The sequence below is a fragment of the Artibeus jamaicensis genome, unplaced genomic scaffold, assembly GCF_021234435.1.
Source record: "Artibeus jamaicensis isolate MK-2021 breed Jamaican fruit bat unplaced genomic scaffold, CSHL_Jam_final contig_240, whole genome shotgun sequence".
Taxonomy (NCBI): domain Eukaryota; kingdom Metazoa; phylum Chordata; class Mammalia; order Chiroptera; family Phyllostomidae; genus Artibeus; species Artibeus jamaicensis.
The window spans coordinates 10,219,906-10,234,873 of NW_026521506.1; the positions used below are offsets into that span (position 1 = coordinate 10,219,906).

The 14,968-nt window shown below is 48.9% G+C and overlaps 1 protein-coding gene across 7 annotated transcripts in view; it reads left to right on the forward strand.

Moving 5' to 3' along the window:
- BCORL1 (BCL6 corepressor like 1) overlaps positions 1-14,968 on the forward strand; it is a 64,380-nt gene that overhangs the window by 16,089 nt on the left and 33,323 nt on the right. For 6 of the 7 annotated variants that reach the window (XM_037147100.2, XM_037147099.2, XM_037147107.2 and 3 more), the window contains 3 exons: positions 4,081-4,210; positions 9,601-9,691; positions 9,958-13,230. In XM_037147100.2, coding sequence (XP_037002995.2) covers positions 4,125-4,210; positions 9,601-9,691; positions 9,958-13,230 — 3,450 coding nt within the window. In that variant the 5' untranslated portion in view covers positions 4,081-4,124. The remainder of the gene's footprint in view (positions 1-4,080; positions 4,211-9,600; positions 9,692-9,957; positions 13,231-14,968) is intronic. The other variant, XM_037147108.2, reaches the window with a different exon arrangement.

Sequence of the window (14,968 nt, forward strand, 5' to 3'; positions counted from 1 at the left end):
ACGTGAAGCTGACAGTCAATCTATTTGTCATAACCCTTGTTGAAATCTTTCTAAAATTATGTGTTAACCCACATAACTCTCTTAGTAATATTACAGATAATTTTCAGGAAAGGTAAAATCATGAACATCACACACATTTAAAAATGAACACGTGTTAAAGATTTTATTTTACTCGTTAATCAACAAGGGAACCAGACAGATGTTATGACGGTTGAAAGAAAAAGTTCAAAAGCACAAATTTATATGGAGCAAAGGAATTGAGTGGCAAATGGAGGCAAAACTGGTTTTTCCACAGTGGGAAGGGAAGTCAATCCAAACTCTATGGGACAGAACTAAGTTTGCATATCCAACAGTTACCTGCAATTTACAGAGGTGCAAAATAGGTTGAAGACAATGAACCAGTCTAGGACCAGGCAGCTCCGGAAGGGTGTACTGTAGACAATTCACCATTTAAAAAAAATTGAAATACAACAGTTTTTTCTATAGTAAGTATGCATAGTGGATACTTTTTAGGGGGTTGATTTTGCTTCCACTTTCTTAGGGTCACTGTCTCAATTGTCATGCAGGATTCAGTTCCATATAACATGCATTTACTGATTACTTACTATATGTAAGACATTGCAGAGAAACTAGAGACAAAAAAGATGGTATTTCTTACCTTAAGTAGCTGATTGCCTCATGAGGGAGACAGACATGCTGTGCTCCCAGCTAACCACACTGTGGAGGAGAATAAAAATCAGGTCTGCGGTAGAGGTAGGAACGAAATGTTTTGGAACCAGAGAGGGTGGAATTAACTGACCAGGGACTGGGGCTTAGGAGATGACATGATGACGTTTAAGCTAAGCCTTGAGGATGACTGAGAGAGGAAGTGGGGGCACAGAAGAGACCATTTCAGGGTGAGGACACAGCAAAGTCCTGAAACTGGATGGTCTGTGCAGGGAAGGGTCAGGATGGCAAGGGCAGCGGGGGAATGGCAGGATGAGGGAGAGAAGGCAGAGGTTTGAGGCTAGGTCATGGAGGGCCCTGAACGCTGTGCTGAGAAACACAGGCTTGATTTTGAAGACAGAGGAAAGCCATTGAAAGCTTTTGAGGAGGAATGGGATGATGGGATTGAACTGGTGCTTTAGAAAATGAATTGATTATAGAATCAAGAGACTGGAGACAGAGGGACGGGTTAAAAAGCTATTATAATATTCTAGGTGAAAGATGATGAGGGCCTGCATCAGGTTAGTGGTGAGAGTTGTAGAAGGAGAGGATGGAGATGGCATTATTAAGGTTGGCTCCTGATTGGATGTGGGCAGTGGGAGAGAGAAGGTGTTAGAGACAAGGATCATGCTGAAATTTCCAGGCTAGGGGATAGGGGTGCTATTGACTAAGATAGGAAACAAGCTATTGACTAAGATAGGAAACCAAGATAGGGGTGGGGTGGGGAGCAGATTTATGGGAGCAGATATTGAGTTCAGTTTGAGACACACTGAATTTGAGGGGCTTGGTGAACATCCAATTAACAGCAAGTTGCTGGCAGATGGAAATTCTGGTCTGGGTCTAAGGAGAGAGATCAGGGCTACACATACAGATTTGGGTGTCATGAGTATATGAAGAGGTGAGTTGAAACTGTGGAAGCTCAGGAACTGAGAGAGAAGGAGGGGTGAGCCTGACAGACACACATACACACAGAGGGAGAGAGGTGGGGGTAGTGGAGAGCTAGCTTGAGCCAGACTTACTAGAGGAGGACAAGAAAGACAAGAGATGGACACTGAACACTGAGGTGAGAGGAAGGAGATTGGGAGGGAGGGAGGGAGGGAGAGAGGGAGGAGGAGAGAGAGGAGAGAGTGGAGCCTGAGGGGAAAAAAAGGAAAGTAAGATAAAGGAGGGAAAGGACCACTGGCAAGAGAGGCAGGAAAGAGGAGAAAGTTGAAGGAGAGAGAGAATAGAGAAGCAGGAGAGGGGGAGAAAGAGAAAGCTGGGAGAATAATAGGGGGAAGAGGGACGTGATAAGGGGGAATAGAGGGAAACAGGAGAGAGATTGACAGGGAAGGGAAGGGAAAGGGAGAGAGAGAGATACACAGGGGTAGGAAGAGAAAGAGGGAAAGAAGGGGAAGAGATGGGACAGGGTGGCCAGGGTGAGGAGGAGGTGAGGAGAAACCAAGCACGATAAGGTCCAGGTTTCTGGGGTGGGTGGAGGGAGAGAAGTTCCTTAGAGAAGCCAGTAGGCAGTGAGTCAGGATAGCCAGGACAGGGGCAAGTACATGAGGGTAGCAGTAACCTATGATGCAGAGAGAGAGAGTAGGATGAGGAGGAGGAGCAAGAAGAGAATGGGAGTATGCACCTCTGTTCACCCCTTATTGCCTCTTTCCCTTTGATCAGTCCCTGTGTGCCATGCTAGCCTGGCTCTTCCTTGATCTTAGCAGGCAGCTTCAAGCCTTAGGACCTCTGCATAGGTGGTTCCCTTTTCCATGGGATGCTCTTCCCCCAGATATCCACATGGCTCATCCCTTTGCTTCCTTCAAGATGTTGAAATGTCTCCTCAGCAAGACCTATCCTGCTCACCCACTGTCAAATTATAAGCCTGCCTCCCCTCCCTGACCATTGCCAGGCCCCTTAGCCTGTGTTATACCACCTTCTAACATACTATAAACATATAATCATTAAGTGTGTTTCCTGTGCATCTCATTCCACTAGAATTAAGCTCCATGGGAGCAGGGTTTTTGTTGTTGTTGTTGTTGGTGGTGGTGGTGTTAATTGTTTTTTAAAGATTTTATTCATTTATTTTCAGAGAGAAGGAATGGGAGGGAGGGAGAGAGGAGGGAAAACATTGATGTGCAAGAGAAGCATCCATTGGTTGCCTCTTGCACACCTGCAACTGGGGACCTGGCCATTAACTCAGGCATCTGCCCTGACTGGGAATCAAACTAGTGACCTTTTGGTTTGCAGGCTGGCGCTCAATCCACTGAGCCACATGAGCCAGAGGTTGTTAATTGTTGAATCTCCAGTACCCAGGACAATGCTGGCACATAGTAGGAGCTCAATAAATATTTGTTGAATGAATAGTAATACTGTGTTGAATATGGACAGTCTCTGAAAATTGTTTAAGGATAAATGAAACAAATCCCTAATGTGACTATATTTTATTATGGTTCACTTTTTTAGAAAGTAGAGAACAGCATGAAATTCTAATCACTGTAGCGCTCTGTTCAGTTGAGTCTTAATGAATAAGGCTTTTTGGCTAATAAGTCAAGAATTTAAGTTTCTCAAGACAAGCTCACTGGATAAATTTCCTTTTTTTTTTGATGCTTTGTTTTCTCTAGAAGGTGAATTGGCTGTGCAGTGGTTGTCAACAGTGAGAGCTGGACATTGGCTGGTGAAGGGGTGGTAGATCATGGGGATGACAGACTGAAGGAAGGAAGAAAGAAGGACAGAAATATGTGGTTTTTGATGGAACATTGGTTTTTCCTTGTTTGCTTGTTTGTGGTCAGTAAAAGGAATATTGTGTCTGATTTGGAGGGAGCTTTAAAGCAGGTTAGATATATGCATCGTATCTATATAACTTCCAACTTGAAGTCAGAATAGAGTACATTTGAAGGGCTTATAAAAGAAGTGTGTGCTTCCTCTGGAGAGCTTAAATTGGCTACGTCACTCAAATACTTCAGTACCCACGGATTAGAGTTGACGAGAAAAAGATCCCTGGCAGTCTTTCAGTGCACTGTTCACATATGGGAACGACCCTCTACTTGTAGTTGGTTAGGCTAAATATGTATAGAAAAATATACTGTCATCTCATTTGTCTGAAATAAACTGAATTTCCTTGAACACTCAAACGTATCTGTCTTTACGATAATTTAAAAATTACTCTAGGTGATTACCAGCATCTTCATCTCCATCCTGAAACCTATGGATTCCTAGAAAGCTGGTGCTCCCTCATCCCCATTTGGACCTTAATTTTCCGTAGCAGGCTGGCTTATGAGAGAAACTGCTTTAACATTTTGGTATTATAATTACCTTTGTTTAAGTGTTTCCTTGTTAAAGGTGGTTAAGCAGGTGGTTCAAAGTTTTGATTTGGGGGGGATTCTTTTTCCTCAGGGGAAGTGGCCACAGCAGGTCCTCTCTGGTGGTGAGCGGCTGTCATGATCTCTACAGCACCGCTCTACAGCAGCGTACACAACTGGACCAGTTCTGACCGGATTCGCATGTGTGGCATCAACGAGGAGAGGTGAGGAGGCTGGGAAGGTGACTTGCTGGCTTCCAGTGAGCGACGACTACTCACCAGAGGGGTTAGCTGCAGCAGGACCTGGGGAGGGACCCTGGTGAGGTACTGTGGGTCATTTTTAATTTTCCTAAAGGATGGGGCAGGGATGCGTGAGTGGCCTGCTCTGCCTTGCCATCCCTGTTCAGATGAAGGTGAGGAGGCCAACAGATGACCATCTACGAATTGGTATCTGTCTACTCATTAAGAACTGTCAGATGGTGGAATAGAGGAAGCTCAGGCAATTGCAGTTTCTATTTGCTGCATCCACGTTTGGTGCTCAAGGATATGCATAAGATATTTTTGGCCTTTGATATAAGCCCGGAAGAAAGACATTTCTATCATTCAGCTTTATACTACGTACTGTTAGTGGGTATTCTGGTGACTAGTGCTTTCCTGCCTCACGAGACCAATGAAGATTTACAGTAAGACCCTTATGAAGTATCAAAGGGAGATCAAACTGCTTAACATGTAGTTTTCACGTGAAATTGAGAGTTGGTGATGCCTGCCTGACCTCTGTGTGTGTGTGTGTGTGTGTGCGCATGTGTGTGCGTGTGTTTGGTTTCTTGTACACCCAAATATATCGTTGACCAAGCTATGCCATTCCTGATCATGCCCCATACTAAAAACACTCAAAATGGACTGTAGATTTTTAAATATATTTTATGTCTCATTTTGTTTTTAGAGAGATGGGAAGGGAGGGAGAAAGAGAGGGAAAGAAACATCAATGTGTAAGAGATACATCAATGGGTTGCCTCTCACACGCCCCCATCTGGGGACCTGGCCTGTAACCCAGGCATGTGCCCTGACTGGGAATCAAACTGGTGACCTTTCAGTTTGTAGACCGGCACTCAGTCCACTGAGCCACACCAGCAAGGGTGGCCTTTAGATTTTATATTCGACTTTCATAAGGGTTGGCCAAAGAGCTGTGTGTGATGGTTGCATCACCTCTCCCATTAAAACAATTTTCTTAGTCCTCACCTGAGGATATGCTCATTGATTCTAGAGATAGAAGAAGGGAGGGAGAAAGAGAGGCAGAGAGAGAGGGGAGGGAAGAGAAGAGAGAGAGAAACATCTATTGGCTGCTTCCTGCACATACCCTGACCGTGATCAAACCTACAACCTTTTGGTGCACAGGACGATGTTCCAACCAACTGAGCCACCTGGCCAGGGTCTCTCCCATTTTTAAAAAAAATGTATTTATTTATTTTTAGAGAAAGGGAAAGGGAATGAGAAAGAGTGGGAGAGAAACATCAATGTGTGGTTGCCTCTCACGTGTCCCCTACTGGGGACCCGGCTTGTAACCCAGGCATGTGCCCTGACTGGGAATCGAACCAGCAACCTTTTGCTTCACAGGCCCATGCTCACTCCACTGAGCTACACCAGCCAGGGCTCTCCCATTTTTAGAGAAGGCATGGCTCCCCTGTGCTTGCTGGTGTTTGGCTGTTGTTTCAATACATCGACTGTTTACATCAGATCAGTCACCTAGAACACAGAATGATATGGCTTTTCCTAGGATTACAAATGTGGTGTTTCCTTGCGTAAATCTTTAGAAGTGTGTGCACGGGGTATGTGTGTTTATGTGGGGGAGTATTGACAATTTGGAAGGGAAAAGGAATGGATGTCTTTGTATGTATCTGTTTTCTATTTCTGTTGTTAACTAGGGAAGTGTGTACTTGTCTGAGGTTCGGGTTAGGAGAATAGACCTTTTTTTATTTTTTAAAAGCCGTTAGTTAGTACCTGATAGTTTAATGTTCTTTATACTGAGGAACAAGTTAGAGATAGACTTAAAAGGAGTTTAATTTTAGAATATAAAAGTCAAGACCAAGGAATATAAGATAAAATTCTTCTCGGCTTTGTATGAGAAAGGTATTTTCCTTTACATATGAAGTATGGCATTACATAATTACTATGGGATGGCTTGGGGAACACAGGGTAGTGGTATTGATTTGTGTAAGTATTCATTGGCAACTAGTTATAAGTGGTTCAGACTTTGATACAAAGATCTGGACTAGAGCCTTTAAAAAATCAATGTACAAGTTACCTTCCTTCACTGTCCTTTCTAAATGCCTTCTGAGAAAGGAGCAGGGAGTAGGCTTGAAACCTGATTTTCCCTCTTTATGATCCTTTCTTGGCATGTTAAATAACCAAATCTGCCTAGTAGTTAAGATGACCTTCTAAGCCTTGGCACTTTTGGTCTAATTTACCCTTTATTGTCACTTTCCCACTATAGTCTACAGCTGATTTCCAAAATGTGATCTCACCTTCTTTAAAAACCATCTTTGTAAGCCCTTCACAACTTGTAGAACTTAGACATTTTGGGTATAAAGCTTCACCTGTGGCTTAACTCTTAACGTCATGTTTGGGAAGCCCGCCCAGCTTCGTCAGATGCGGTGAGGACCGCAGGGACTAGGGGCAGGGCCTTTCTAAAGCTGGCCACTGGTGGCTGACTCTGGTCAGACTTCCAGCTAAATCTGCTTGCTTTCTTGCTTCCTTTCTTGCACCCATTTATTCCCTGGGGTCAACAAACATTAAACTCATTGAGCGCAAACCAATCATCGCAGACACTGGTGGTGAGTGCTACACAGAATGACACATACAGGTCCTGTGGGAGTCTGGATGACAGAATGACAAACTTTCGGGGGGAATAAGGGACGGCTTCCCAGAGGCAGTGGCATTGGAGTTGGGGCTTGAGAGATGAGTAGGAGTTTGAGGTGAGGGTTGGCATTTTCCAGATGGTATGTTTGGGGGAAACCTTGTCTGGAATAAAGTTCGTCTTGGGGTGTGGTGTGGGACTAAAGCAGGGAAAGTTGGCAGCGATGAGGAGATAAGGAGTCTGGTGTGTGTTGTGTAGTCAGGGCCCAGCAGGAACTGCAACAAGCCTGGTCTGACAGCGGTGCTAGCCCTTAATAATTAGGAAAATCACCTGGAAGGGTTATGGCCAGTTCTGGTTTAAGTTGAACAAAGCCTTGAGCGTAATAGCCCAGGGTCATCTCTGTTGGGAAGAAATTGTGGGATTGATTTTCAGTCCTGATTGAAGCCTGCTTTGACCCCTGCTCCCTCCTCCTGGCCACCCGGATCCTCCTAACCTTGCCTGGTTAACTCCAGGTACACCCCTCCCCTGCAAGCTATTCTGTCTCAGGTTCTCTCAGTGGAGCAATTTTACATTTGCTTAGTTTTGCACACCCCTTTCCTCGGAGGATTTGAAATGTGGCCTCACAACATTTTTCCCAGAGCCTCAGGAGCTGGCACTAAGGTGTGGGACGGCTGGAGTAGCCGGGACTGCTGCTCCTGCTGTCTCTGCTGCTGCCACCTCCAGGGTCTCTAGGCTGGCAGCTGGCTCTGCATTCTCTGGTGGAGGGCAGGATTTCTGCTTTCAAGATGATTTTATGCCAGGTGAGAGCCAAGCAAGGGTCAGGGGTCAAGTATGTAACCAGCTCCTCTTTGCATAGTCAGGAGAGGAAATAATGCAAATAAATAACATCTTTCCTTTGCAATCCTTATGTGGGGTTGGTGAATGGGGGCGGGGAGGCACTGCCGCTTGTTTTCCCTTGCCACACACCCCTCACACCATCCTTGGCAAGTCTAGTTGGAGCATGCCTCTCCCCTATCCCAAGGCTGAGGATAAGTCTTGCTTTTATGGTCTCTCAGGAGTTGATGTCAAAGTATACTTTCCCTTTCCCTCAGGCCTCCCTTCCTCCCCATCTTTGAGACCCCTGACTGCGTCTCTGGCCCTTGCTTCTCTTTACCACCATTTCTATTTGTGACCCGTAGTCAACACCAGCAATGAAACCCTCCCACTCTTGCCAACTTAGCCGGCTTTTAAAGGGAACATGCTACCCCTTCCCCCCACTAGCCACTACTAGAACCCTGAAAATGTGGGGAGAGGCCTGCAGTGATTCCCTCTTGCCTTGTTTTGCTTCTCTTGCCTAAGGTATAATTTCAGAGTCCATCAATGGTGCCCTGTTCCAGTGGGAGGGAGGAAGTTAGCAGGGCCCTCCCCATTCTCATGGGACTAGACTGCAGGTGCCCAGACTGCCCATTGGCTAGGGTGGCTGATGAGGTGGGCACTGGCTTTTTGGGGAGCTCAAGATAAGGGTTCCAAAGAAGGCAGGCAAAAACCCAGGACATCTACTTCCCCAGAGGCGCATGGAGCGTTCCTGGCTTAGTCCCCTAGGAACCTCAGTGGAGCACTTCTGGAGCTTTATTCTCGCGCCCGCCCAAACCTTCCACCCAGCCACCCGCACCCTGGCTGCTGCCCCATTGTGTCTTCCCTAGGGCAGTGGGACACTCTTGCCGTACTCAAACCACCAAACTTCCAGTGGGTGTTTTTCTGTAACTTCGCCCTCCCAGTCTGACCTTTCTTTCTTCTTTTTTTTTTTTAGTCACGATGTACCATTTTCTGAGGTTCTTATCCGAAATTTAGAGAAGACTTTTTGAGCAGGTGGGGGTACAGTTAAGTTTTCCCCTTTTGGGACCCAGCTCTCTGGCCTTGAGCCCTGCTGTCTGTGATGTACCAACTTGAGTTTGGAGTCTGTGGTCTGGAAGGGAATGGGAGAGAATGCGGTGGTGCTGGGAGGCCACGGGGGAGAGTGGGGAGCTGGCAGGGGTGGGATGCAGGAAGGGTAGAAAGGCAGGAGGAAGGTGCTGGCTGGGGCTCACTGGTGCTCTCTCTACAAAGTGGGAACAGGTACCCTGTAGGGAAAGATGGTGCCCTTGAAATGTCCCTCAGCACCCAGTGACCTGGTGGCCTTGAATCAGTGTCATCACATGTGCTCATAAATGTGTATCTGCTCTAGGCAAGCCCATTGGGTGAACAGGTGATGAGTCAGAGTTAGAATATGAAACACAGTGGAGGTGGTTATTTGTTTTAGGAAAGGATTACCCTTATGGTACCTGCAGCCCACTTCCCTTATAGACTTAAAATAAGAACGCATTTAAGAGAAGAGCAGTTTGCATGCCTTTTGAGAGCTCCTGTGAATCACCTTTCTAAGCCTTTCTGGCAATACCCAGTACCTCCTAGAACGTTACTTTGAAGGGTAGGCTCTCGGGACAAGGAAGAGGTGCTGGGGTGTCTTTCACACTCTCGGTGAGAGCCCTAGAAAACAGAATACACGGCCCAAAGAGGGGAGTCCATAGATGTCAGACTGGGCTCCTTTGCAAGAACTTGCAAAGTTGGTATGGAGGCTCCGGTTTGCAACCTGGACCCTTCAGTCCCTTGTGATTTCCCCCAAGCCACCATGGGAAACAAGACAGCAAGGTTATGGAAACCCAGGCAGGCAGGGGGAGTTCTGGGGAAGGTGGTGGCCCAAAGACCAGGCTTCATGTCCCTACTCTGGTTGTGTTTCCCATGCTAGAAGAGCACCTCTTTCTGATGAGGAGTCCACGACAGGTGACTGCCAGCGCTTTGGATCTCAGGAGTTTTGTGTCAGCAGCACTTTTTCCAAGGTAAGGGGCCACCTGCCAAAGGGTGGAGCTGAACTACACAGGTGACGTACCCAGCCTGTCATCTTCAGAAAAGGGACAGGAAGGGGCAGGGTATTTCCCAGGAGTTGCTGTATGTGAGACAAAAATTTGCTAGCTGCTCTTTGCTTCTGCCCAGACCCGGTTAGTCAAGGTGCAAAGAGGACCAGCGGTCACCTCTCCAAGGCCTTGGGACACTTGCATGATCCACAGAGAGCTACTAAGATGGGCACGCTGCTTTGTCATTGCAGGTGGAGTTCACAGCAGTTGGAAGTGGCAGCAATGCCCGGGGGGCAGACCCAGATGGCAGTGCAACGGAAAAACTTGGGCACAAGTCAGAAGACAAGCCTGACGACCCCCAGCAGAAGATGGACTATGCTGGGAATGTGGCAGAGGCTGAGGGCCTCTTGGTGCCCCTGAGCAGCCCGGGAGACGGGCTCAAGCTCTCCTCTCCTGAAGGCGCTGAGGCCGGCAACAACAGGGCTGACTGCTCCTGGACTCCCCTCAGCACACAAATGAGCAAACAGGTGGACTGCTCACCCACCGGGGTAAAGGTTTTGGATTCTCGGCATGGTGTTGGGGAGAAAAATACTTTCATTTTGGCAACTCTGGGAACTGGAGTGCCCGTGGAGGGAACCCTGCCTCTGGTTACCACTAACTTTAGTACGCTGCCAGCACCCATCTGCCCCCCTGCTCCCAGTTCTGCCTCTGTCCCCCCATCTGTTCCTGATCCATTCCAGGTTTCCCTCTCTGTCCCCACCCCAGTGCCCCACTCAGGGCTAGTTCCTGTCCAGGTTTCCACTTCGGTTTCAGCTCCTTCCCCTCCCTTAGCACCGGTCCCAGCTCTGGCTCCGGCACCACCATCAGTGCCCACGCTCATCTCTGATTCGAACCCCCTCTCGGTTTCGGCCTCAGTCCTGGTGCCTGTGCCAGCTACTGCTCCCCTTTCGGGCCCTGTTACCCTGTCGGCTCCAGCCCCTACCGCCCTTTCAGTTTCAGTTTCGGCTCCTTCCTTGGCCTTGATCCAGGCTCCTGTGCCCCCTTCAGCTCCAACCCTGGTCCTCACGACTGTCCCCACTCCAGTTCTGGCTCCCATGCCGGCGTCCACACCTCCAGCAGCTCCCGGCCCTCCATCGGTGCCCATGGCCACTCCAACCCCATCCTCTGGCCCGCCTTCCACCCCCACCCTCATCCCTGCCTTTGCTCCTACACCGGTGCCTGCACCCACCCCAGCTCCAATCTTTACTCCAGCCCCCACGCCCATGCCGGCTGCCACACCAACTGCCATTGCCACGTCTGCACCCATCCCGGCCTCCTTTAGTTTGAGTCGAGTGTGTTTTCCTGCAGCTCAGGCACCAGCTATGCAAAAAGTCCCTCTGTCGTTTCAGCCAGGGACAGTGCTGACACCGAGCCAGCCACTAGTGTATATCCCACCTCCAAGCTGTGGGCAGCCGCTCAGTGTGGCCACACTGCCAACCACTCTGGGGGTCTCCTCCACTCTTACACTCCCTGTCCTGCCATCCTACCTACAGGACAGGTGTCTCTCTGGCGTGCTGGCCTCCCCAGAGCTACGGTCTGGCTCATATCCATTTTCTGTAGCCCGGCCTCTGACTTCAGATCCTAAGCTGGTCTCTCTGGAGGTGAACAGGCTTCCGTGTGCATCCCCATCCAGCAGCACCAGCACCCAGCCTGCGCCCGATGGCGTCCCTGGACCTTTGGCAGACACTTCCCTCACCACTGCTTCTGCCAAGGTGCTTCCAACGCCACAGCCTTTGCTGCCAGCCCCCAGCGTGAGCTCAGCCCCACCGCACCCCACCAAGATATCAGGTGGCACTGAGCAGCAAGCAGAAGGGACTTCTGTCACTTTCTCTCCCCTCAAGTCACCTCCACAGCTGGAGCGAGAGATGGCCTCTCCACCCGAGTGCAGCGAGATGCCCCTTGACCTCTCCTCTAAGTCCAACCGCCAGAAGCTTCCATTGCCGAACCAACGCAAGACACCCCCCATGCCTGTGTTGACCCCCGTGCACACCAGCAGTAAGGCCCTCCTGTCCACGGTCCTGTCTAGGTCCCAGCGCACAACCCAGGCTGCCGGAAGCAATGTCACCTCATGCCTGGGCTCCACTGCCTCGCCCTTCGTCATCTTTCCTGAGATTGTGAGGAATGGAGACCCGAGCACCTGGGTAAAGAATTCAACTGCACTGATCAGCACCATTCCTGGCACCTACGTGGGGGTGGCCAACCCAGTGCCTGCTTCACTGCTGCTGAACAAAGAGCCCAACCTGGGTCTCAATCGAGACCCCCGCCATCTCCCCAAGCAGGAGCCTATTTCCATCATCGATCAAGGAGAGCCTAAGAGCACTGGTGCTTCCTGTGGCAAGAAGGGCAGCCAGACTGGGACTGAGGGACAGCCAAGCACAGTCAAACGTTACACCCCAGCCCGTATCGCCCCAGGGCTGCCAGGCTGCCAAAGCAAGGAGCTTTCTCTGTGGAAGCCCGCAGGGCCAGCAAATATTTACCCACGGTGTTCAGTTAACGGGAAACCCACCAGCACCCAGGTCCTGCCTGTTGGCTGGTCACCATACCACCAAGCATCTCTGCTTTCCATTGGCATTTCCAGTGCCGGACAGCTGACCCCCAGTCAGGGGCTGCCCAATAGGCCCACCAGCGTTGTTTCTGAGTTTTCTAGTGTGTCATCTCTTGGCCCCAGTGAAGCAGTACATGGACTTCCCGAGGGACAACCACGGCCTGGGGGCCCTTTTGCTCCGGAGCAGGACACTGGCGCAAAGAACAAAACTTGCCGGATTGCTGCCAAGCCTTATGAAGAACAAGTCAACCCTGTCCTTCTGACTCTCAGCCCTCAGACAGGGACTCTAGCACTGTCTGTTCAGCCTAATAGTGGAGACATAAGGGTGAGTCAGGGGCCTGAGGAATCAGACAGCCACCTCTGCTCTGACAGTGCTCCTAAGACAGAAGGCCCCCAGGGGACTTGTGGCCTGAAGCTGGCAGGGGACACAAAACCTAAGAACCAAGTGCTGGCCACCTACATGTCTCATGAGCTGGTCCTGGCCACCCCCCAGAACCTGCGCAAGATGCCCGAGCTGCCTTTGCTACCTCATGACAGCCGCCCCAAAGAACTCATTTTGGATGCGGTCCCAAGCGGCAAGAGGGGCTCCAGCACAGAACTTTCACAGCTTGGAAGCCAGGTGGACCTGGGGCGGGTGAAAATGGAGAAGGTGGATGGTGATGTTGTCTTCAATTTAGCCACCTGCCTCCGGGCTGATGGCCTCCCAGCAGCTCCCCAGAGGGGCCAAGCTGAAGTTCAGAGTAAGGCTGGGCAGACTCGAGTGAAACAGGAAAGTGTAGGGGTCTTTGCTTGCAAGAACAAGTGGCAGCCAGACTCAGTGGTGACCGATGGGGTGACCGAACCTCTGCCACCTAATAAAATGAAGTGTGACAAAGACAAGGACGGTGAGGAGCAGCAACTGCAAGCCAAGGTCACAGCCCGGAGTTCCCATGGACCCAAGGTGAGTATGGGGCTGAGATGAGTACACGGCTGAGGGCAAGGCTGAGACACCAGTTGTCTGCTCTATCCTGCAGGCATCAACCTGATTTAGCTGTGGCAGTGTTCTTAAGAAGCTCTGTGAACTGAACTGATTGGAAGGCTCATATAAAGTGAATAATGACCTGCTGCCCTCTTTCTAAGTCACATTTTCCTTATATGGTGTTTTAGCGTGGGGAGGGGCTGGCTGCATTTTGTAGGATGTGGGAAATGATTTGGTCTCTAAGGTGAGGGAAGCCATTGTCCCAGATGAAGTTGGAAAGTGGGAGACAGTTTTGGCTAGGGACATCAATAACAGGCCCTTCCTAGGATAATCATTCCTCCTTTTTCTTTTCTGAGGTGACTGCCGGCCTCAAGAACTCAGGGCCAGGGAGGGAAGGGGCCTTTGATAGGATTGTTCTCTGCACCATTGCAGGAGCCTGCTCAGGATTTGCTTGGAGTTTAGTGAGGCTAGAGCCAGTTTGGCTCCTGGGCTTATCCACCAATTCTCTACCACTCCCCACCCAATGCTCAGGGTGGCAACTTTGGAGTGCTGCCCATTGGAAATTTGGTGTGCAAGGCAGTTCAACATCTCTACCTGGGTTCTTGATGGGCTCAAGGTGGTAGCAGAAAGATGGGCCAACAGGATTCAGCTTGAATTCAGTTGTCCTTTACAGGTGATCCAAAGGCTATTGGTGAACCAGGGAGATTGTTGGAGCAGTTGAGGCTAGGGCTCGTTCAAAATATGGACCAACTTAAAGTTATGTTAACAAGCCTTCAAACTGAATGTCTGTATACCTTATTTTGCCGTGTATAACGGACACTTTTTAGCCCAGATTTCTGAGGGATAAATAAGAGTGTGCATTATACATGAGTAGTACTAATTCTGTATCTATATACCATAAAATGAAAGATTGTTTTCCTGAAAGCTTGGGCCAAGAATGAGGGTGCGCATTATACATGGGAGGACATTATACACAGCAGAGTTCAGTACAGTGATACATAGATTTGTACCCAGAGCACCATGAATTTGTTTGTGGCAGAAGCTCTTTCTCTTTTTTGGACTATAGAGTGTTTTGAGAAGTGATGAGAGCTGTGGACCCGGTCCCCAGAAACATATCCTCAGAATTTTGCCAATAATTTCAAGGAATTCATTGTCCTACTCCCTCTTTAAAGCCCATCTGTGGACTCCATGTTAAGAACCTTGAGGATAGAATTGTGGTGGGTTTTAGTCAGTGACCTCACAAACATCTCTGTGTTGGCAGAGATATGCCAAGTAGGAACATAGCTCATTACCTAGTAGAGCATTTGGTCAGGTAACTGCGATCTGCCCTTGGTGGTAATAAGAATAATAAATCTGTCATAGTTGTTACCATTTGTCGAACATTATTTAACTTAATCCTTTACAATAACCCTATGAGGTCAATGCTACACCCAAGTTACAAATAAGAAGATAAAGGGAACAGAATGAGGGGATAAGTTAGCCAAGGTTACACAGCTACTAAATGGCCAAGCTGGAACTCAAACTCAGGTCTTGCTGGTTCCAAAGTTCACGTTCATCTTAGCTGTACCATACTATCTTCCATTCTCCTTATGTGTACCTGTTTCCCTGACGACTTAGCAAGTGTTTGTTGAGTGGCGTCTACATGCCAGTCCCTCCCAGGCAGTAGGACTACATGTCAAGAGAGTGGCATTGCATTTTGGTGAGGAGTGTGCTCTCTGGA